Source organism: Bubalus bubalis, chromosome 3 (genome assembly GCF_019923935.1).
Source record: "Bubalus bubalis isolate 160015118507 breed Murrah chromosome 3, NDDB_SH_1, whole genome shotgun sequence".
In the NCBI taxonomy this organism is placed as follows: Eukaryota; Metazoa; Chordata; class Mammalia; order Artiodactyla; family Bovidae; genus Bubalus; species Bubalus bubalis.
Window position 1 is genome coordinate 51788143 of NC_059159.1, and position 23655 is coordinate 51811797.

General features: G+C 37.2%; 1 protein-coding gene across 10 annotated transcripts in view; it reads right to left on the reverse strand.

Moving 5' to 3' along the window:
- Positions 1-14977: 14977 nt before the first annotated feature.
- The window catches only part of BRIP1 (BRCA1 interacting helicase 1), a 190514-nt gene continuing 181836 nt past the window's right edge, over positions 14978-23655 (reverse strand). For all 10 annotated transcript variants that reach the window (XM_025281165.3, XM_044939611.2, XM_044939612.2 and 7 more), the window contains one exon: positions 14978-17486. In XM_025281165.3, coding sequence (XP_025136950.1) covers positions 16768-17486 — 719 coding nt within the window. In that variant the 3' untranslated portion in view covers positions 14978-16767. The remainder of the gene's footprint in view (positions 17487-23655) is intronic.

Genomic DNA, 23655 nt, shown 5'->3' on the forward strand with positions numbered 1-23655 from the left:
CAGCATATTAAAAAGCAGAGACCTTTGCCAACAAAGGTCCGTCTAGTCAAGGCTATGATTTTTCCAGTGGTCATGTATGGATGTGAGAGTTGGACTGTGAAGAAAGCTGAGCATCAAAGAATTGATGCTTTTGAACTGTGACGTTGGAGGAGACTCTTGAGAGTTCCTTGGATTGCAAGGAGATCCAACCAGTCCATCCTAAAGGAGATCAGTCCAGGGTGTTCCCTGGAAGGACTGATGCCGAAGCTGAGACTCTAGTACTCTGGCCACCTCATGCAAAGAGTTGACTCATTGGAAAAGACTCTGATGCTGGGAGGGATTGGGGGCAGGAGGAGGAGGGGATGACAGACGATGAGATGGTTGGATGGCATCACCGACTTGATGGACATAGTTTGGGTAAACTCCGGGAGTTGGTGATGGACAGGGAGGCCTGGCATGCTGCGATTCATGGGGTTGCAAAGAGTCGGACACGACTGAGTGAATGAACTGAACCAAACACAGGTGATGGGAATGTTTGGTTAACACATAATAAATGATACAATTTCCTAACTCACTAATAAACTGTGTAATATGGATAGATATGATATAGAGGCATAACTATACAAGAAAGAGTCATATTTGAAAGATAATCCCCAGTGGTCCCAACCAAAATAAGGTCATGTTTACCCTCCTGTCTAAACTTATCAGACAAGACAATGGAAGAAAACCTTGTTAAAAAAATCTTTATTATATTTCCAACTGGGAAGAGTGAATTAAAAAAAAATAAAACATATAAACCTGCCAGAACTTTTCAATGTTCCCATACTGCCAATTTCACCTTCCTTGGAAGAAAGACAAGCTCTGTTTTTTTTCCCACAGCAAAGTATTAATTGTAAGGCATAATTCACCAGCCCACCAAGGAATAGTACTTAACTATGCTCTTCCTGTGAGCATTCAATTAACTCTATGCTTATAAATGGTATTTCCTCTGAATGTGTATTGAAACTCACCTTATAAAATCCACAGCAGTGGAGCATTTCTTGTTGCTAAGGGACTAGGTTACCATTTCATGATGCAAAAACAGAAATATGATAGCTTAAATTGTTCATATACCTAGCTATCATCAGATAATTTAAAAACTGAAATGGTAAATGTTCTAGTCTCTAATTTTGTTAATGCTAGGATAATGAATGATCCTGTTCTTTCTAATAACTAACTTCTAATGTAATATTAATATTATTAATAATACAGCATTATTATCATTATGATTATTATTGCATGAGCTCTTGCATCATCATTCCAGACAACATTCTAAGTGGTCTTAGGCATTAGGAATTAACTCATTTAATCCTTAAAACAACCATATTAGTTAGGTATTATTATTTCCCCAGTTTTGCACAAAAATAAAGTAAAGCACAGAGAAGATAAGCAACTTGCTCTAGGTCATAGAGCCAATAAAGAGGCAGAAGTAGAATTTGATATCCAACCAGTCTCATTGCAGAGTTCACATTTTAACCTGCCCTACTATATTACACTAAGAAAATATCTTTAAAAATCATACTACACCTGGTTACGTGGGTTTTCATTTTATTTAAGTGATGTTATTCATAGTTCTTTAAGAACATAGTCTTATTCAAAGAATATGTTTGGTGAAAGCACTTCCATCCTCTGATGGAACTGTAAAGTCCATAACCAATTGTTTTCATTACTATTATAACTTTGAATCTGCCTGGTTTAGGATGTGCACGGGTAGTGTACCTTGACTTGGAAATCCAATCCCTAATTTACAAGGCTAATCTTTGCATCATGTTTGATTAAGCATAAATGAACAGATTGAAAACCACACAGAGATAAGAGAGAATTACTTTAACAATGCAAACTTTTAAAGTGGAATTTTACTGCGATGTGAAAGCACAATGTGTCTCATTTTTCTCTGCTGCCGTGCTAAAAGACTTTTTAGTTTTAGCTTTAATACTTATGGTTTAATGCCAAATGCTAAGTTATGCTAGGAATAGTTCATCTTTAATAGCATATCATACTTTGCATTTTTTAATTAAAAGAGAGAATGAGCATTATTAATTGTAGTCATCCTCAGCACACAGTATAGTTATGCATGAGTAGCTCCATATTAAATTTCAAGAACAAATGTAAACTTACCCTTGATTCAGCAAGGTTTCTAGGGTCACTTATTTCAGCACCAATTAAAGGACATGGGAATAGAGACTGGTTGATACAATTTCTACACTGTAAGTAGCTGGTTAAAGAACATTCTTTCATATTCCAGATGGCATTTAAAGATAAACCTTTCTCCATGCGCACAAAAAATTGAAAAAGGCCTTTCATAAACTCTGAACTACCAGATTCAACATCTCAATTTCTCTTATAAAGGTCTAATAGAAAGTGAACTGTACATTAAGACTGGATAATGTTTTTGAAAACCATTAGTTTAACATATTTATTTTAAAAAGGGAAAATTTCAACAATAATCTTTAGTCTAACATAGACAAGTATAGAAAATAAGCTTTAAAAAAGCCATAGCTGACATTTGTTAATGTCTATTGTATAAATTCAAATAAGTTTACTCTTACAGCAACACTGAAGTGTGTATTATTGTCCTCATTTTCCGGATTAGGAAACTGGGTTTCAGGGAGTATAAATTAGAATTTAAAAACAGTAGGCTGGGGTTTAAAATGTCCAAATCCCAACTCATGCTCCAATCCATCTGGCTTAGTGCCCTCCTAAGAATCAAAACTGGTTTTCAAGAGAAAAATGTAATTCCTTGTTTTCAAATAAAACCATGTATAATTGAGAACACTATGAACAAATTTCTGTATTCTACAGTAAGAAAAACTTGCTTATATTAATTAAATGTGGAATGGTACCCTTAAAAACTTTAACACTAGTATAATCCGGAAAATGAGGACAATAATACACACTTATTGTTGCTGTGAGAGTAAACTTATTTGAATTTACACAATAGACATTAGCAAATGTCAGCTATGGCTTTTTTAAAGCTTATTTTCTATACTTGTCTATGTTAGACTAATTTGATTATCACGTAAAAATATGAGAATGTAATCTGTCTCATAATAGAAGCTGTAATAGATAATATATGAAGATTCATAATCTAAGAGAAGACTATTTAAAAAGAATACTACTTTAAATGCAAATAGTTCCTCAGTAATTAGAAAAACTAAAGTAATTCTGTTCAACCTTCTACCCTGGAATATGTCTGTGGGAGCAACATTCTTCCTTTTACAGTACACATTCATAACAACAATAGGTATCATCATTATATATCTGCTTTTAGAACAAAAAGTTTCTCCATATTGTTCAATTGAGTAATCCACCAGACAAATCTCTAATATGTAAAGACAATCTTTATGTTGGACTGGCCTTTTAATTAAGTGAGTTAAACTCCAGATTTTCATGAAGAAAGTGAGAGCTCCAGGGATTCAATGAGCACTTGTTATCTTTAGTAGGAATTAATGGTCCTCTGCAACAGAGGTGTTCAGTAACGTCAGAGAGAAGATAATAGATCAAGAACGTCTACTACACACTCCACCCTCCCAACCTCTTTTGGGATTGAATTGTATTTGTGCCTGGAAGTTACTTAAAAAGCAGGAATGGAAACTTAGAATAAGGAGACGTTACATGATGTAGTTAAAAAAAATTAACAACATAGCCTTTCACTTCAAGCTCAAGGGTATACAGATGAAATGGGAAGGATCTGTGTAATAATAAAGACTATGAATCTGTGCAGATTTGTAGTTCTCAAAAAAACTTCTTACAGTCTTCCATATTGCACTAAGCCCAAAAGTTCTTAACAACCACATATTCATTTTTTGATAAATGAGTACATTCCCACAAGAAAGAATTTCCAATTCCAGAAAAAATATTGAAATTGGTCAAAGCTGCAAAGTACTAAAGGGAACATTATTAGAACCATATGATCTGACCATATGTTTCTGCAGACATTTGTAACCAAAGTAAACATTCAGACTTGTCATGAATGGTCTACCTCTGAGGGAGAAGCAGCAGGGAAAATCCCAAGTCATAGTTTTAAGTGTCTTTTATGCTTAAGTATTGAATGAACTGGTATTATCATAGAACTTAAGACTCTCAGTTTTTAAATGGGTATAAAAGAGAGTTTGGATGAATCCACTGATGTTGAAAATGGGTAAATAATAGATGCTTGGTTATTTTAAGTCAGGATTTTGGAATAAAAGTAGTATGTTTCTGCTTGGCCATACTGCTTTGAGCAATGAGCAGAGTTTAGGATTATTTCTGGTTGAGTGCAGGGCCTGGGATAAATCATAATGTGTGGCCTAGTCCCTTCTATCTAACATTAAAAACAGGTATAGGCAGGAAAAAAAAAAAATGAATATGATGAACAGCTTTGCAAGTGGCTGGGAAATTGTAAAAGGGCAGTAGGCACCCTGAGACTTATTTATGGAAAGGAGAAAGGGCTTGGGTTTATGTGTCATTTGTTTGTATATAATAAGCATCCATCCCATTGTTTTTAGGAAGAGCTGTGGAACTGAGTCCCTTTTATCCTGAAGGTTGTTTCCATGAGTTATTGCCCATCCTTTTCCCAGGTCAAGCCTGTCAAAGCACGCATGAGATCTGGATTTGTATGCCTTGGGAATATTTGGGTGGAGGGAGTCATTATTAGACACAGATAGATCAATGCCTCCTCTGTCCCAAAGTGGTATTTCTTATTTATATATTTTTGTTTTGAATAGAGTTTGAGATTCTATTTCTTCTCCCTTCACAATTCTTGAGACAGTGGAAATTGCTTTTTGTTTCAGAAGTCACATTAAAATGAAAAAAAAAAAGTGCCTTATTTATACTTGAAGACTTTAGAAAAAGACCAGGAAGCAACGCAGTCATTAAGTTTACCTTCATTGTTTACTTAAGTCTGATAAACCATTTAAGTGGCTTTTAAATGTTTAAGGGCAGCTATGGCACGAGTGGCATAAAATACATTTTTTTCTTCTCATCTGTACTCAATTCAGTTAAGCAATGGCAAAGGGATTTTGTACAATTTAATGTTCAGAAAGATTATTTGGATATTTATCAGGGCAGTATTCTTTGAAAAAGTGTCTCAAAAAACTTCCTGAGAAAAGACAAAGGTGAAAAATATTTAGGAAAGGCATAGCACACTAACGATGATACTGGTTTCCAAAAAAATACAGACGACTGGATGCAGTAATTTATTAAGGTATGTTTGTACACATATGTTAGTCAATCAGAAGACAACTCAGTGGAGAATTATTGCACATAGTGTAACAGCAAAACAAGTATATTATCATTAAAGCCTATTATCACCAAGATATACTGCTTCTCATAAAAACTCTACAGTTAGATGAAGTCCAAAGAATGTGTTTGAATGGCTTCATAATTAGTATCTTAATTTTAAAATTTTTAGTAATCTAAAATCGTACCTTTCTCATAGAGTGCCTTGAGAAAGAGGCTAAGTTAATACGAACTAAACTACACTAATAACAGTGTGGGGTGTTGCTATCAGTGACCTTGGTTTAGGTACTAAATCTCTCTGGGCCTCAGTTGCCTCTTGTTTAACACAAGGGAAGGAGATGATTTCTAAACTTCTGGTCTATCTAAAATACCAAAACAGTAGCAAAAGTGTAATAAACAAATAAAAGCAATACCTAACTAAAAGTTGCCAGTCTCAGGATAACACGGTTCAGTTCAGTTTATGGAACTAAACAGTGCCATAAATCAGGTACTTACTATTTTAAAGCATGTACCACATGCAAGAGTGACAAAGACAAACAAGGTCTTAATTTGTACAAACATAAGTCTGGTACAAAAGGCCAAAGCAAAAATAAACAATGCTGAAAATACAATTAATATGTTGAAGTTATGCACTGCAGAGGGGCAGAAAGAAAGTTAGATGAAGTATACGTAGCGCAGTTGGGAGGGCAGGGTGAGTTTTCAGAAGACTAATGCCTTAGCTGAACTTCTCAAGATGAGTATGAGTTTGTCCCGTAAAGGGGAGGGGAACTCTGCATAGGTGGAAGAGCACCAGCACGGGCAGTGGATGCGAAACGGCATGGTTTGTTTTAAATACTATTCTTTAGTATAAAGTTAGCACAGGGTGGCAAGAGATGAGGTTGAGATGCTGGCAAAGACCAGATCACAAAAAAGTCTGATATGTCTTGGAAAACAAACTTATGGTTACCAAAGGGGAAAGAGAGGGGAGATAAACTAGGAGGTTTGGATGAACACATACACGCTATTATATATAAAAGAACATCATTATATATAAAACAGATAACCAACAAGGACATATTGTATAGCACAGGGAACTGTACTCAGTATTTTGTAATAATCTATAAGGAAAAAAATATGGCTGAATCACTATGCTGTACACCTGAGACTAGCATGACATTGTAAATCAACTGTACTTCAATAGAATGAAAAAAAAATCTGGTATGTCTTCATGTAGAGTTTTGACCTGATCTTGTATATAAAAGGATTTTAAACAGGTGAGTGAAATGATTTGCTTTTTAGACTAGCTAAATGGCAACAAAGCAGAAAGGGGGAGGACTTCTGGAGAAGGACCAGTGGAACTGGTGGAAGAACTATTAATGCTGTTCTAGAAAAGATACTCTGAGGATCTGAATTAATGCAATCACTGTGAAGATGGAAAGTGATCAACTTTGCTCAACTCAACAATTTGGATGACTTGATATTAGTAGTTTAATATTTGGAGAACTAGATGGATGGTGGGGCTGCCAGTTGAAACAGGAAGAGCAGGTCTCAGAAAAGAATTGTTTTATACAAATTGAGTCTGAGATGCTATGGGATATCCAAGATGTGGAGCAGTCAGCTGGATGACGCGTCAGGAATCATTTAGCGCATAGTTCAAAATAGAATATGATTTTCCAGAGAAAGCACATAACTGGGAAAGGGAACTGGGCTGAGAAAAGAAGCAACATGTCAGTTTAGTCCAGTTATTGGTGGATAAGGGGAGAGCGGAACTATTAATAGTCTGGGAAAATACATGAGCTGAAAAGCAGTGCTGAGAATCTAATCAAGGCTGGAAGCCATAACTCTGTAGTGGCACCAATCCACACTATTCTACACAAATTTCAGCCGTGCTCAACTTTCCAGTGCAGTAACAGCAAAGACAAACTGATATTAAACTAGGTTTGGGGATTTTGCAGGACTGGAATAGAATTACAAAGGTGGACAGAAGTTCAGGACGCTGGCGGGAGAATAGTCCCGGTGACTGACTGAAGTCCAAACTTGGAAGCAAGGAAGGAAAGACGGAAGGAGGCTGATAAGCTAGGAGATGACTGAGGAAGTAGGTGTAGGAGAGGGCTGGAGTAGGGCTTAGTCAGTGGAAGTGAGGAGATGAAATGGAGGTGAAATCACGGAGTGGAAGTCAGAAGCTGAGGTTTTGGTATTAGATATGCTGGAAAGATGTTAGGAAACTGGAATAGAGAGTTATGACACTTTGGCTCTAGTTCTGACTCCAAAGTCATTAGTTAGCTATGTTACCTTAGGTAATGCTCAGCTTTTTGAGTTGTTTTAAGATTTCATTTTTTCCCCTTCTTTTCATTAAAAGATATTTACTAGGCACCTACTATGTGTCAAGCAGTATACTATGCTCCAGGATGGTTTCTGTATTCAAAAAGCTAATACTCCTTAATGTTAATGCATCTTCATTTAATATTATAAAAATACTGTAAAAACATTCTGGAAAGTAAATAAAATTGTGAGCCTTGCTTTCAGAATTCCAAGACTACACCTATCATAGGGTCTGGAAAACAAAGGTGGATTAAAATTTATACAAAAGCACAGAAATACAACAAGAATGGAAAGGTACACCATGACCTTGATTGTGGTCTCATTGCAATGTTTTATTTTCCTCATTTATAAGAAGAAGGATAACACCACCGTTTTGCTGACTTTGGCAGGGAATTCTGAGAACCAAATGAGCTAACAGTTCTGAACTACTTGCTATACTCCAAGGCACTACAGATGCATTGGTTATGTTCTTGCTTTTTTCCCTTTGGGTAAGTTAACATTCCATAATCCAGAGTAGAGAGGTTAAGAGATCTGAATATGGGAACTTCAGGAAATGAAGCATATTCTGCAATTCCTCGAGAATATATTTTAAAATTGTAAGCATTTTTCCATTAAGATATTTTTAAAAATCTGTCAAGATGTTTCCTGTGTTACAGATTATGCTGTTAACTTACAGATCCTCTATAATCATAACTGTACATTACAGTATGCATATACTCAACAAACACTGCTTTGCCTGTGCCACCGCTCTTATCACATGGTAGCACGAGTGTTTACTTACATGTCAATTAGATTGTGAATCCCTAGCGGATATATCCTTATCATACTTAATATTGGTATCTCCAGAGTATTAGCATAGCTCTTAATACAAAGTAGGGTCTCAAAATGTGTTAGGGGAGTAAGTAGATGAATGATTAAATGCCAGGTAGGATGAAAAGTGTCTGGATCCTCAGGGGTCGCAATGGGCCAGAGAGACAGACTTCTCAACAACTGCAATACCATACAATAAATATTACACTGGGACAAAGGCAGGAAAAACTAACTTTGTCCCAGGGTGACAATGAGCTTAAAAGGTTTACAAGATAGCTGTCACTTGGGCTAATCAATTAGTTAACATGAAATTCAATTCCTATTTTAGAATCCAATTGTGAAGGACAGTGCTGTTTATGGACATCTCAAACAGAATGTACAAAGATCCAACATTCTTTGTAGGTTAAAATTGGTAAAACCACACACTTTGGAAAAAAGAAAGAGAAAAGACAATCTCTGGCCCACAACTAAAGGATTAGAAGAAGTATGAAGGATTTAATGCTGTCAGGGCAATGAGAATAACAAATTTGGAAAGAGAAGGGTCACAAGAGTCTAGAAATTAGTCAAATGAAATGAGCATTTATGAGAGCCAAGTAGCATATATAAAGTCCTAATAGAAATACACGATTAATAGAGTGTACCAATTAGTCAGTAAATATAATGTTGGGAGTTTAGCAGTAAACATAGACCAGCTCCTGCCCCCAACAGAGCTCCCTGCCCTATGGATCTTACACAGAATGTCTCCAGTGCAACTTACAGACTTCAGTGTTCTACTGATGACTTTTTTTTTTTTCCCACTGAAACATGCATATATCTTGAGATATAAAAATGCAATGGAAAAAATGGAAAATACATTTTCACAATACTTAAGTCTTGCTAGTGAAAGAATAACCACATACAATCTTTAACGAAGCTCAATTGTGCCTTTCAGCACTTGGACCAAATTCTAACAGGTTTATTAGTCCTTTTGAAAGTGCAATCTCAGGATACTGAGGCAACAGTTATACCATTGTCGAAGTTTCCTAACAACTACTACTTGGACAGTGGTTCAAAATTTATAAAGTACTTTCACATATTGCATATCATTTAATCACAATTTATAAAGTACTTTCACATACTGCGTATCATCTCATTTAATCACGATACTTTTCTTAGGTAGATATTACTCACTTTTTTCACTCCCAGAAAATAAAGCTGAGGTTCAATGAGTTAAAATTATATGACCAAGGCCACTCAGTAAGGCCAAAACTCAAATTCATACTTTTGATTCCAAATTCTGTTACCTTTCTCCTTGTCTAATATTTTAAAAAAGCTTTTATGTATCTGATACTCATAATGTTTGATCTATATTTTTTATGAAATTATTAACATTTAAAGGTGAAAATACAGAAGTTAGAGAAGGTAGATAACTTGTTCAAAGTAAGTCAGCAGATGAAACTGGAATATATGTTTCCATGTCTAATGGTAACACCCATGTATATTGCCTATCAACTTTAAAGACTGAAATATTAATACATCATTAATACTGGAATATTAATACATCAATCTACCTTATTGTAATTTAGGTAAGCCCATACTAAGGATGGGGCTTCCTTGGTGGCTCAGATGGTAAAGAAACCGCCTGTAATGTGGGAGACCTGGGTTTGATAACTGGGTTGGGAAGATCCCCTGGAGAAGAGCATAGCAATTCACTCCAGTATTCTTGCCTGGAGAAACCCCATGGACAGAGGGGCCTGGTGGGCTACAGTCCATGGGGTCGCAGAGTCGGACCTGACTGATAGACTGAGCACAGCGCAGCACATACTAAGGATGGCACCAAGTATTTTTTTATATTTCCTACTGCTTTCTGCTTTAGGTAATAATTCAACTTCACAAGCAATAAAATCCTGAGTGGCAAGGTGGATTACTTGGGTCCATTTACAACAGATACAATAAAAGAGATCAATGTTTGAAAGAATAGTTAGTATTTAAATAGGAATGTCATAACACTGAAAAAAAGGGAAAGTCTGAAAAGTCTGAAAAAAAGGGAAAATGTACCAAGACAATACGTGATCCCAAATAATAACAATCAGTATTTAATATAGCTCTAAATCTTTTCAACTATATATGTATCATATATAAAAGACGATGGCATCTAACTTAGTTTACATAAATGACATGCCACTTGTACTATTAGTGGTTTGTAATAGCAAGGAGACAGGGGAAACATTTTAAATTTAGCTTTGTAAATACTGACATAAAATAATTTAATGTAAAGTGATGACATTTTTGGGACAAGCACAAGAGAGTCAAAATCATAAAAGTTGCTTTTAAAAGACCAGAATAAAAAAATAAAACTTTAAAGTGTACTAAAATATCTACCTCTTTGTGCCTTGTTAACAAATATTCCTTTCAATCAGAATTTACTGTTAGATTTTCAAAGGTTCCATTTATGGGAATAGTAAGTTTCATATAATTTTTGTTTTCCTTGCAATATGTTGAAACTTGTTTATTACAGAATGGAATTTGGTATAAGATGGGTTGTTTTGGATCTTGTCCAGGAGTTCAGTTACTGAAAGCACTTCATTATAAGATGGTTTCACCAATAAGGTGATCCACTGGCTCAGATCACATGGATATTATAACAAGGCCCCATTGTAGAGTACAGGAAGCCAGGCAGCTAATGGTCTATCAAATGAAACCTTAAGAAACAAAATGCTTTTTTTTCAGTAGACATGAAAATCATTTAAGGCTAGAAAATCATAAGCCTAGGTCATCTATTTAAATTTCCATTTCCTGAAGTGATGTCTTTATGTTTAATTGCTACATAGTTACTTTATATTAGTTTTAGCTTTCTTAGACATTCACTGTCTGATGTGGTCTTAAATTTATTTTTTATAATGAAAAAGTTGTTTTAATACTGCCTTTCTATTTACAAAAAATTGACTGCATTTGTCTATGGAAATTCGTAAAGATTAAACTAAAATCTTGTACAGCACGCTGGTAAATCTGAGGCTAAAAAGATCACGAGCAAGAGCTGTGTAGTAAGCAACTATCCAAAAAAATGTCATCAGAGATTAAATGACAATAACCAATCTTTCAAGTGATTTTACAATAGGCATTTTGATTTCATGAAGTTTTATAAGCAATTCCAAAGAATTGAGTAGCTTGAATATGTTTAACTATATGAACATAGCACAAGGTCATACTGTAGAGACATAACATGGAAAAGCCTTCAAAAAATTAATGCCTTAAATAGAAAGAAGACAAGAAAGAATAAAGCACAAAGTCTTACGTGAACTTGGAAACAGTATCAAACTAAAAACCATGTAATAATTAAATGCACAGATGACACCACCCTTATGGCAGAAAGTGAAGAGGAACTCAAAAGCTTCTTGATGAAAGTGAAAGTGGAGAGTGAAAAAGTTGGCTTAAAGCTCAACATTCAGAGAACGAAGATCATGGCATCTGGTCCCATCACTTTATGGGAAATAGATGGGGAAACAGTGGAAACAGTGTCAGACTTTATTTTTGGGGACTCCAAAATCACTGCAGATGGTGATTGCAGCCATGAAATTAAAAGACGCTTACTCCTTGGGAGGAAAGTTATGACCAACCTAGATAGCATATTCAAAAGCAGAGACATTACTTTGCCAACAAAGGTTCGTCTAGTCAAGGCTATAGTTTTTCCTGTGTATGGATGTGAGAGTTGGACTGTGAAGGCTGAGCACCGAAGAATTGATGCCTTTGAACTGTGGTGCTGGAGAAGACTCTTTGAGAGTCCCTTGGACTGCAAGGAGATCCAACCAGTCCATTCTGAAGGAGATCAGCCCTGGGATTTCTTTGGAAGGAATGATGCTAAAGCTGAAACTCCAGTACTTTGGCCACCTTGTGCAAAGAGTTGACTCATTGGAAAAGACTCTGATGCTGGGAGGAATTGGGGGCAGGAGGAGAAGGGGATGACGGAGGATGAGATGGCTGGATGGCATCACTGACTCAATGGACATGAGTCTGGGTGAACTCCAGGAGTTGGTGATGGACAGGGAGGCCTGGCGTGCTGCGATTCATGGGGTCGCAAAGAGTAGGACACGACTGAGTGACTGAACTGAACTGAACTGAGTAGTATAAAGAATTATCATTAATTTCTAACACAATTATTCAGGCTTCCCTGGTGGCTCAGATGGTAAAGCGTCTGCCTGTAATGTGGGAAACCTGGGTTTGATCCCTGGGTCGGGAAGATCCTCTGGAGAGGAAATGGCAACCCACTCCAGTACCCTTGACTGGAAAATCCCATGGACAGAGGAGCCTGGTATGCTACAATCCATGGGATTGTGAAGAGTAGGACATAACTGAGCAACTTTTTTTTTTAATGAGTCATGTAAATATTTAAAGTCATAAAACATCTGCTGTTTACAATGTACCTCTCTTCCATGAATCAAGGCCTTTCTCCAACTGGTCATTTTGCTGATTCGTGGCCTGTATGCTCTATGTATTTTTAGTTCTTAAATAAATTATTAATTATTTAATTTGCATTGAATGGGTAAGGCAAATAACATGATGAAAAGACTTCTGTCTTAAATATCTCAAAGCCTTAAAAAATAAACCAGCCAAATGACTTCCCCTTATTACTATATAAAAATCCATCTAGTCAAAGCTATGGTTTTTCCGGTAGTTATGTATGGTTGTGAGAGTTGGACCATAAGAAAGCTGAGTACTGAAGAATTGATGCTTTTGAACTGTGGTACTGGAGAAGACTCTTGAGAGTCCCTTGGAGTGCAAGATCCAACCAGTCAATCCTAAAGGAAATCAGTCCTGAATATTCATTGGTGGCCAATATTTTGGCCACCTGATGCGAAGAACTGATTCACTGGAAAAGACCCTGATGCTGGGAAAGATTGAAGGCAGGAAGAGAAAGGAACGACAGAGGATGAGACGGTTGGATGGCATCACCGACTTGATGAACTTGAGTTGGTGATGGATAGGGAGGCCTGCATGCTGCAGTCCTTGGGGTTGCAAAGAGAGTTGGATACAAATGAGCGACAGAACTGAACCACCATACAATGATTCTTTATTGTCAGTTTATCACCCATCTATCTATCTAATCTGGAGAAGGCAATGGCACCCCACTCCAGTACTCTTGCCTGGAAAATCCCATGGACGGAGGAGCCTGGTGGGCTGCAGTCCATGGGGTCGTTAGGAGTTGGACACGACTGAGCGACTTCACTTTCACTTTTCACTTTCATGCACTGGAGAAGGAAATGGCAACCCACTCCAGTGTTCTTGCCTGGAGAATCCCAGGGACGGGGGAGCCTGGTGGGCTGCCGTCTCTGGGGTCGCACAGAGTCGGACACAACTGAAGCGACTTAGCAGCAGTAGCAGCAGCAGCAGCAAGGTACTTCAAGATGAAAAGCACTACAGAACTGCACAGTATTTTTTAGCAGGGTTTGCCTTCTTCATTGGAGAAGGAAATGGCAACCCACTCCAGTGTTCTTGCCTGGAGAACCCCAGAACGGGTGAGCCTGGTAGGCTGCTGTCTATGGGGTCACACAGAGTTGGACACACTGAAGTGACTTAGCAGCATCTATCTAATCTATCTATCATCATTAGGGAAGACTCCATATAAAGCAAGAATGTGCTCCACATATATGATTGATTTACCAAGTAATAACTGAGGATTTGCTGTAAGTCAGATACTCTTTTAAATGCTTTTATATGTTTTAACTTGAATCTTCTAAAACATCTCTTTAAAAAGTATTTTATCACTAATGAAAATGTTCTACTTCTACTCTTTATAAAGGCCTAGTACTTTACTTCTTGCAAAACCATCTTGGTCAAAGCTGTGATCTGAGGAAACTATATACCTGTTTCAACCATGGAATCATTGTACAAAATTTTTGAAACACCACTTGGGATTACTATAAGGTTGTGCCACATCTCTATGTACATTCTCAGTAACTGAAATTTTTAGCCTTGGAGAAAATTAGATTTTGGCGAGAATAAATTATATCTAGGGAAAGGGATGGTATTTGAGATTGAGTTGGATAAGAACACTGGTGGCTCAGATGGTAAAGAATCCGCCTGCAATGCAGGTAACCTGGGTTTGATCCCTGGGTTGGGAAGGTTCCCTAAAGGGAATGGCTACCCACTCCAGTGTTTTTGCCTGGAGAATTCCATGGGCAGAGGAGTCTGGTGGGCCACAGGCCATGGGGTCACAAAGAGTCAGACACGACTGAGTGACTAACACCTTCACTTTCTTTCCTTTGATAAGATATGATATGACTAAAAAATACTGTACCAAGATATGACTCGGAGAAGGCAATGGCACTCCACTCCAGTACTCTTGCCTGGAAAATCCCATGGATGGAGGAGCCTGGTGGGCTGCAGTCCATGGGGTCGCTGAGGGTCGGACACGACTGAGCAGCTTCGCTTTCACTTTTCACTCTCATGCACTGGAGAAGAAAATGGCAACCCACTCCAGTGTTCTTGCCTGGAGAATCCCAGGGACGGGGGAGCCTGGTGGGCTGCTGTCTATAGGGTCGCACAGAGTCGGACACAACTGAAGTGACTTAGCAGCAGCAGCAGCAAGATATGACTAAAAAATACTGTACTTGGTTCTTCTCCAGTAGTTTACCAATTCTTCTAAAGACAATTTTAAGCATTCAGGAATATTTTAATTGCAGCAATGTTAAAATATTTTCCTAAGTTATTATGCACATATTCATACAATTATCCATGTTATTTTTATACAAACGGTTTGCTTTAAGCATTTTGCAACAAAAGCAAATAAAAATCGATTCAGAATAAAATATCAACACATACTCCTTTAAATTATGGATTTTCAAGGTTGAAAGGGATTTGCATGATTTTATAGTATCAAACTACACATTTCACAGATGAAACTAATTCCCCAAAAGGCATGACTTAGCAAATTTTAGTGGCAGAGCCGAGAACAGAGTCCAAGTCTCTTGCCTTCCACCTGGTACTTTTCCTATTATCACACTACCCTTTATCTGTGGATTAAAAACTATGCCAAAGAGGACAAATGATTTCACCCTTTCAAAACAATTTAGAAATTACCTTCTAATCCAGTGTTTGAAACTTTTTACTGATCACCTAAGAAAAAGATCTAATACTAGATGGGACTGAATATATCCCAATCTATAGATACAGTCTTTAACTGGTAAATTATCCATTTAAATTTCTTTGAATTATGCTTAGAGTTGTAACATCCAATGCTATTGAAACAATTAAGCTGTATTCAACCTAAATGCCATTGAACTGAAAGTAAATATATTCATATATAATAAATCGTCCCAAATAAAAAGATACCTGACTTCAGAGAATTTTGACTTGAAAATAATGAAACACATCCACAACTTGAACAACTCATAAAATTTCAATTCAAATCACTCACAAGAAGCCTAAATGTCTACTGAATAACAGATGTTTCTTGGAAAAGATCAGTGAATGTATTTTTGGAATGATGTCAAAGAAGAGCTTTTATAACCATTTTTAATCAGAAGTACAGCTTCATTCATAAAAATACAGAGTCAAAATTTACAGAAAGGCTTACTGAGATATCACAGAACATTTTTCAGCTACTGTTACATGTTTGGGTTTACTTATTAAATTTATATTTGAAGTTTCCTATCTTGGCTGCATAATTGAAACCTTTCAGCTAGAAAAGATCACTTTTTTCCACAATGGTGATGAAGCTGAACAATCAGAATTGAAAATCTGGAGTCCTTAATTTGGCATCTTATGATTTTATATAAATTTGTTTAAAACATGCTTGATTTAGGTTTAATGAACAAAAAATAATTTCAATTAGAAATGCATGTAGTTTTCTTCTTAATTCTTAACTACTTAGAAGTAGGAAGTTTAATATAGGAATATACTTTTCAAGAAGACTGTGACTTCTAAAAAAAAAATCTCAGACTGATCTGAGGTAAATTCTAGAGAAACATGATCCATGCATGACTGGATTAGATTGCTATTAATTTTTACATATCAGTATGAAAACAAATGGATGAAGAGGACTACAAAAACAAATATTCATGTGAAATTTAAAGTGCATTAGGAAACTACGTATCTTCCAAATTGATTAATTCACTATAGCATTTAGCAGAGGAAGACTTCTTGGAGGAAAATATTTTTTAAGAATCAATTTATTAAAACTTGAGAGTAGTAAAACTTGTATTTTTAAACATAATATAGTCTTTGGATTAAAGCGAAAAATATATCTCAAACTAAAAATAAACCCCAAAGACCATGCTACTTATCCAATTTACAATACAGCTGAATATATGCATGATGGTATGTTTTTATAGCTTGACAGTTAAGTATTATTACCTAACACCAGGAACACATCTTTATTTTTGGAAGGAGACAGTTTAAAGTTCTTTATATCCATTTCCTGAGTATTTTCCCAGTTCCAATTCATTTATGAGTTGTTTTTACATTACTACCAAGGTCAACTTTATTTTCTTTAATAGGCATGAGTCTTTTCAACTTTGTGTCTGTGCAGTCCTCGGCTTTCATTTCTCTGACTGAATCCACTCCTTTCGTAGTTTTAATTTCAAAAAGATCTTCAGTTAAAATGCAATTTGAACTATTAGTCAATCTACTGTCTCTCTCAGTTCCAACTAGTTCATTCTTTTCTTCATTTGTCTCTACAGGATCATAAAGTTCAGGTGTAAAATAGATAGATTCATCCTCTGCTTCTGTTTCAGAAGCTGTAGTTGAAGGAGAAGGTTCAGCTTCTTCACTTACTACAGACAACTGAATTGCTGGATCTTCTGAATTCAGATTAGTAGCATCAACGTTTGTAGATGGAACAATGGTTTCTGATTGAGGGCATGCTCCAAATGATGTATCTACTATCAGAGATGAGGACTCATATTTATCAGTGAGCGGCAAAACTGTTTCACATTTCTTTTCTGTTTTGAAAGTGGAAGAAGTAGAAGCACAGTCCTCTGATGACCTAAACATAGGTGTTGCAGTCAGAATTTTACCAGTAAGACACTGTCCCCCGAAATTACTCCCAGACCAGCTAACTTGGTCTATTTGTTTGCTGAAGGTTGGGCTTGTGGATCTGGAAATCACAATTCCTTCTGCTCCTACTGCCTGGGCAGACTCTTCTAATAATTCTGGATCATCTACAAATACAAGAGTGTAAGAGTGTTAACTTTCTGCTCCTAACATAATAATTGTTACATTAAAAGTGATTTTTGTTAGAAATACTGAAATAACTGTATAGGATGCATAATTCAGAGCCCATAACAAGCAGTAGCAGGACTTCCATTTTAGAATGTAAAGCACAACATGTTAACTCTGAAAGGAATCTTAGGTCTCCAGTGTTTCCTAGCCCAAGCTATAATGCTGTATGGTAAACTATCAAATTCCACACCAGGGACCTCAGAAGTGAACAAGAAAAGAAAGGATAAAAAGGAAAAGAAAGAAGGCTGAGTAACGGGGGAAAGAGGCTGTAAAAATGCTTTAAAAATCCACTAACCAGTGATTGAGAAAAACTGACCAAGATTAATTCCCTAAGGTAGCTGACAACCGAAAAAAAAAAAAAAAAAAGGTAACTGACAACCACAAAGACTAAGATATTTGCTTGAGGTTATAAAATTGGTTGGTAGGGGGAGGAGCCAAGAAGGCGGAGGAGTAGGATGGGGAGAACACTTTCTCCCCCACAAATTCATCAAAAGAGCATTTAAACATCGAGTAAATTCCACAAAACAACTTCTGAATGCCGGCAGAGGACATCAGGCACCCAGAAAAGCAACCCAACTCTTCGAAAGGAGGTAGGAAAAAATATAAAAGACAAAAAAGAGACAAAAGAGGGAGGGACGGAGTTCCGTCCCGGGAAGGGAGTCTTAAAAAGAGAGAAGTTTCCAAACACCAGGAAACCTTCTCACCGCCGAATCTGTGCCGAGCTTTGGAAGCACAGAGGGCAACATAAAAGGGAGAAAAAAAATAAATAAACAATTAAAAATCGCAGATTGTGAGCCCTACGGTAACTCCCCCAGCGGAGAAGCAGCGCAGACACCTGCACACGGCATTAGCAAGCGGGGGCTGGGCAGGGAAGCGCGGCGCGGGCTGTGTCCCTTAGAGTAAGAATCGCCCGAATGTCCTGAGCACTATCTGAGCGAAATAATTTGGGCTAGCAAACCAGACTGTGGGATATCTACCACGCGAAAAGCCAGCCCTAACCTAAGACACCGCCAGGCCCGCGCACAGAACAAAGGACTGAACAGAGATAGCCGGTTGCAGACCTTCCCCCTCCGGTGACAGGCAGCCAGAGCCCTAAGGGGGCAATCGCAGCCCAAGAGAGACGCTATCTATAAAACTGTAAGTAGGCTTCTTAGCTAACTAAAACGTCTTGGGGGACTGGACGGTCAACATCTGCCTGAGAAGGTGCGCCAGTTTTACACCCAGATAACCGAGTGGCAGGGAGGCGATAAGTCGCAGCATTGGCGCCCGCCAAACACATCACCTGAGCTGCTCGGATCTGGGAAGAGCACAAAACGCAGGCCCAACCGAGTCTGCGCCTCTGGGGACTACCCGAGTGCCTGAACCTGAGCGGCTTGGACCTGGGAGCTCAGCCCAGGGCCGGCCTCTGATTGTTCCCGACGGAACAACCTAGAGCCCGAGCAGTGTGGGCAGGGAGGCTACACGCACCACGAGCGGGGGCAGACCCAGTGTGGCTGAGGCACTGCGAGCGCACGCCAGTGTTATCTGTTTGCAGCATCCCTCCTTCCCTCCCCACAGCGCGGCTGAACAAGTGAGCCTAAATAAAATAAAAAAAAATAGTGTCCTCCACCGTCCCCTTTGTGTCAGGGCAGGAACCAGACACTGAAGAGACCAGCAAACAGAAGAAGCTATAACAGAGGGAAACGCCTTGGAAGCTACAGGCCATAGATTAAACCCTGTGGTTACTACAGACTGCATAGGAAGGGGCCTATATATCTTGAGAAATATAAGTCAGACCAAGGAACTAGCCAAAAATGAACTGAACCCACAATACTCACAACAAAACCAGAGAAAGACCTAGATATATTTTTACTATTTTTACGATCAATCTTTCTTTTTTTTTTTAATTAAAAAAAAAATTTAAGTCCTCTATTGTCCTTTAATTTTCACTTTTATAACTATTACTTTGCAAGGAAAAAAAAAAACCCTATTTTTTTTTTCTTCTTCAGCAAACTTCATATATATATTTTATAATTTTTTGACCGTGTTTTGTTTTGGTTTTTGTTTTTTTTTTTCTTTTTCTTCTTTTCTTTAACATTGTATTTTTGAAATTCCAAACTCTACTGTAGATTTTTAATTTTAGCCTTTTGGTATATGTTATCAATTTTGTACCTATAGTTTTTTTTCATAATTTCTGTGACTTTTTTTTTCCTCTGTTTCTTTCTCTTCTTCTTTTGTATAACATCATATATCTGCAATTCCAAACTCTACTCAAGATTTTTAATTTATGCTTTTTGGTATTTGATATCAATTTTGTACCTGTATTTTCTTTATAATTTTTGCGACATTGTTTTTGTTGGTTTGTTTTCTCTCTTTATTTTTCTTCTTCTTCTTCTTTTTTTTTTTTTTTAACATTGTATTTTTGAAATTCCAAACTCACTCTAGATTTTTAATTTTTGCTTTTTGGTATTAGTTATCAATTTTGTACCTGTAGTTTCTTTATAATTTTCGCAACCTTGTTTGTTTTTCTTTGTTCGTTTTTTCTCTCTTTCTTTTCCTTCTTCTTTTCATTAACATCGCATTTTTGAAATTCCAAACTCTACTCTAGATTTTTAATTTTTGCTTTTATGTATTTGTTACCAATTTTGTACCTTTAAAAACCCAATCTTCAGGACCCTTTTTCACTAGGGTACGAGATTACTGGCTTGACTGCTCTCTCTCCTTTTGGACTCTCTGTTTTCTCCACCAGGTCGCCTGTATCTCCTCCCTAACCTCTCTCTACTCTACACAACTCTGTGAATTTCTGTGTGTTCCAGATGGTGGAAAACACTTAGGGAACTGATTACTGGCTGGATCTGTCTCCCTCCTTTTCATTTCCCCCTTTTATCCTTCTGGCCACCTCTGTCTCCTGCCTCCTCCTTCTCTTCTCTGTATAACTCCGTGAACATCTCTGAGTGGTCCAGTTGTGGAGTGCACATAAGGAAGTGACTACTGGCTAGTCCACTCTCTCCACTATTGATTCCACCTCATCTCATTTGGATCACCTCTAACTCCCTCCTCCCAATTCTCTTCTCCATGTAACGCTGTGAACCTCTCTGAGTGACCCTCACAGTAGAGAAACTTTTCATCTTTAACGCAGATGTTTTATCAATGGTGCTGTATAGAAGGAGAAGTTTTGAAACTACTGTAAAAATAAGACCGATAACTGGAAGTAGGAGGCTTAAGTCCAAACCCTGATTCCAGGGAACTCCTGACTCCAAGGAACATTAATTGACAGGAGCTCATCAAACGCCTCCATACCGACACTGAAACCAAGCACCACACAAGGGCCAACAAGTTCCAGGACAAGACATACCAAGCAAATTCTCCAGCAACAAAGGAACACAGCCCTGAGCTTCAAGATACAGGCTGCCCAAAGTCACCCCAAAACCATAGACATCTCATAACTCATTACTGGACATTTCATTACACTCCAGAGAGAAGAAATACAGCTCCATCCACCAGAACATCGACACAAGCTTCCCTAACCAGGAAACCTTGACAAGCCACCTGTACAAACCCACACACAGCGAGGAAACGCCACAATAAAGAGAACTCCACAAACTGCCAGAATACAGAAAGGACACCCCAAACTCAGCAATTTAAACAAGATGAAGAGACAGAGGAATAGCCAGCAGATAAAGGAACAGGATAAATGCCCACCAAACCAAACCAAAGAGGAAGAGATAGGGAATCTACCTGATAAAGAATTCCGAATAATGATAGTGAAATTGATCCAAAATCTTGAAATTAAAATGGAATCACAGATAAATAGCCTGGAGGCAAGGATTGAGAAGATGCAAGAAAGGTTTAACAAGGACTTAGAAGAAATAAAAAAGAGTCAATATATAATGAATAATGCAATAAGTGAAATTAAAAACACTCTGGAGGCAACAAATAGTAGAATAACAGAGGCAGAAGATAGGATTAGTGAATTAGAAGATAGAATGGTAGAAATAAATGAACCAGAGAGGATAAAAGAAAAACAAATTAAAAGAAATGAGGACAATCTCAGAGACCTCCAGGATAATATTAAACGCTACAACATTCGAATCATAGGGGTCCCAGAAGAAGAAGACAAAAAGAAAGACCATGAGAAAATACTTGAGGAGATAATAGTTGAAAACTTCCCTAAAATGGGGAAGGAAATAATCACCCAAGTCCAAGAAACCCAGAGAGTCCCTAACAGGATAAACCCAAGGCGAAACACCCCAAGACACATAGTAATCAAATTAACAAAGATCAAACACAAAGAACAAATATTAAAAGCAGCAAGGGAAAAACAACAAATAACACACAAGGGAATACCCATAAGGATAACAGCTGATCTTTCAATAGAAACTCTTCAAGCCAGGAGGGAATAGCAAGACATACTTAAAATGATGAAAGAAAATAACCTACAGCCCAGATTATTGTACCCAGCAAGGATCTCATTCAAGTATGAAGGAGAAATCAAAAGCTTTTCAGACAAGCAAAAGCTGAGAGAATTCTGCACCACCAAACCAGCTCTCCAACAAATACTAAAGGATATTCTCTAGACAGGAAACACAAAAACGGTGTATAAATTCGAACCCAAAACAATAAAGTAAATGGCAACGGGATCATACTTATCAGTAATTACCTTAAACGTAAATGGGTTGAATGCCCCAACCAAAAGACAAAGACTGGCTGAATGGATACAAAAACAAGACCCCTGCATATGTTGTCTACAAGAGACCCACCTCAAAACAGGGGACACATACAGACTGAAAGTGAAGGGCTGGAAAAAGATTTTCCATGCAAATAGGGACCAAAAGAAAGCAGGAGTAGCAATACTCATATCAGATAAAATAGACTTTAAAACAAAGACTGTGAAAAGAGACAAAGATGGTCACTACATAATGATCAAAGGATCAATCCAAGAAGAAGATATAACAATTATAAATATATATGCACCCAACACGGGAGCACCACAGTATGTAAGACAAATGCTAACAAGTATGAAAGGAGAAATTAACAATAACACAATAATAGTGGGAGACTTTAATACCCCACTCACACCTATGGATAGATCAACTAAACAGAAAATTAACAAGGAAACACAAACTTTAAACGATACAATAGACCAGTTAGACCTAATTGATATCTATAGGACATTTCATCCCAAAACAATGAATTTCACCTTTTTCTCAAGCGCACATGGAAGCTTCTCCAGGATAGATCACATCCTGGGCCATAAAGCTAGCCTTGGTAAATTCAAAAAAATAGAAATCATTCCAAGCATCTTTTCTGACCACAATGCAGTAAGATTAGATCTCAATTACAGGAGAAAAACTATTAAAAATTCCAACATATGGAGGCTGAACAACATGCTGCTGAATAACCAACAAATCACAGAAGAAATCAAAAAGAAATCAAAATTTGCATAGAAACGAATGAAAATGAAAACACAACAACCCAAAACCTGTGGGACACGGTAAAAGCAGTCCTAAGGGGAAAGTTCATAGCAATACAGGCACACCTCAAGAAACAAGAAAAAAGTCAAATAAATAACCTAACTCTACACCTAAAGCAACTAGAAAAGGAAGAAATGAAGAACCCCAGGGTTAATAGAAGGAAAGAAATCTTAAAACTTAGAGCAGAAATAAATGCAAAAGAAACAAAAGAGAGCATAGCAAAAATCAACAAAACCAAAATCTGGTTTTTTGAAAGGATAAATAAAATTGACAAACCATTAGCCAGACTCATCAAGAAACAAAGGGAGAAAAATCAAATCAATAAAATTAGAAATGAAAATGGAGAGATCACAACAGACAACACAGAAATACAAAGGATCATAAGAGACTACTATCAACAATTATATGCCAATAAAATGGACAACATGGAAGAAATGGACAAATTCTTAGAAAAGTACAACTTTCCAAAACTTGATCAGGAAGAAATAGAAAATCTTAACAGACCCATCACAAGCACGGAAATTGAAACTGTAATCAAAAATCTTCCAGCAAACAAAAGCCCAGGTCCAGACGGCTTCACAGCTGAATTCTACCAAAAATTTAGAAAAGAGCTAACACCTATCCTGCTCAAGCTCTTCCAGAAAATTGCAGAGGA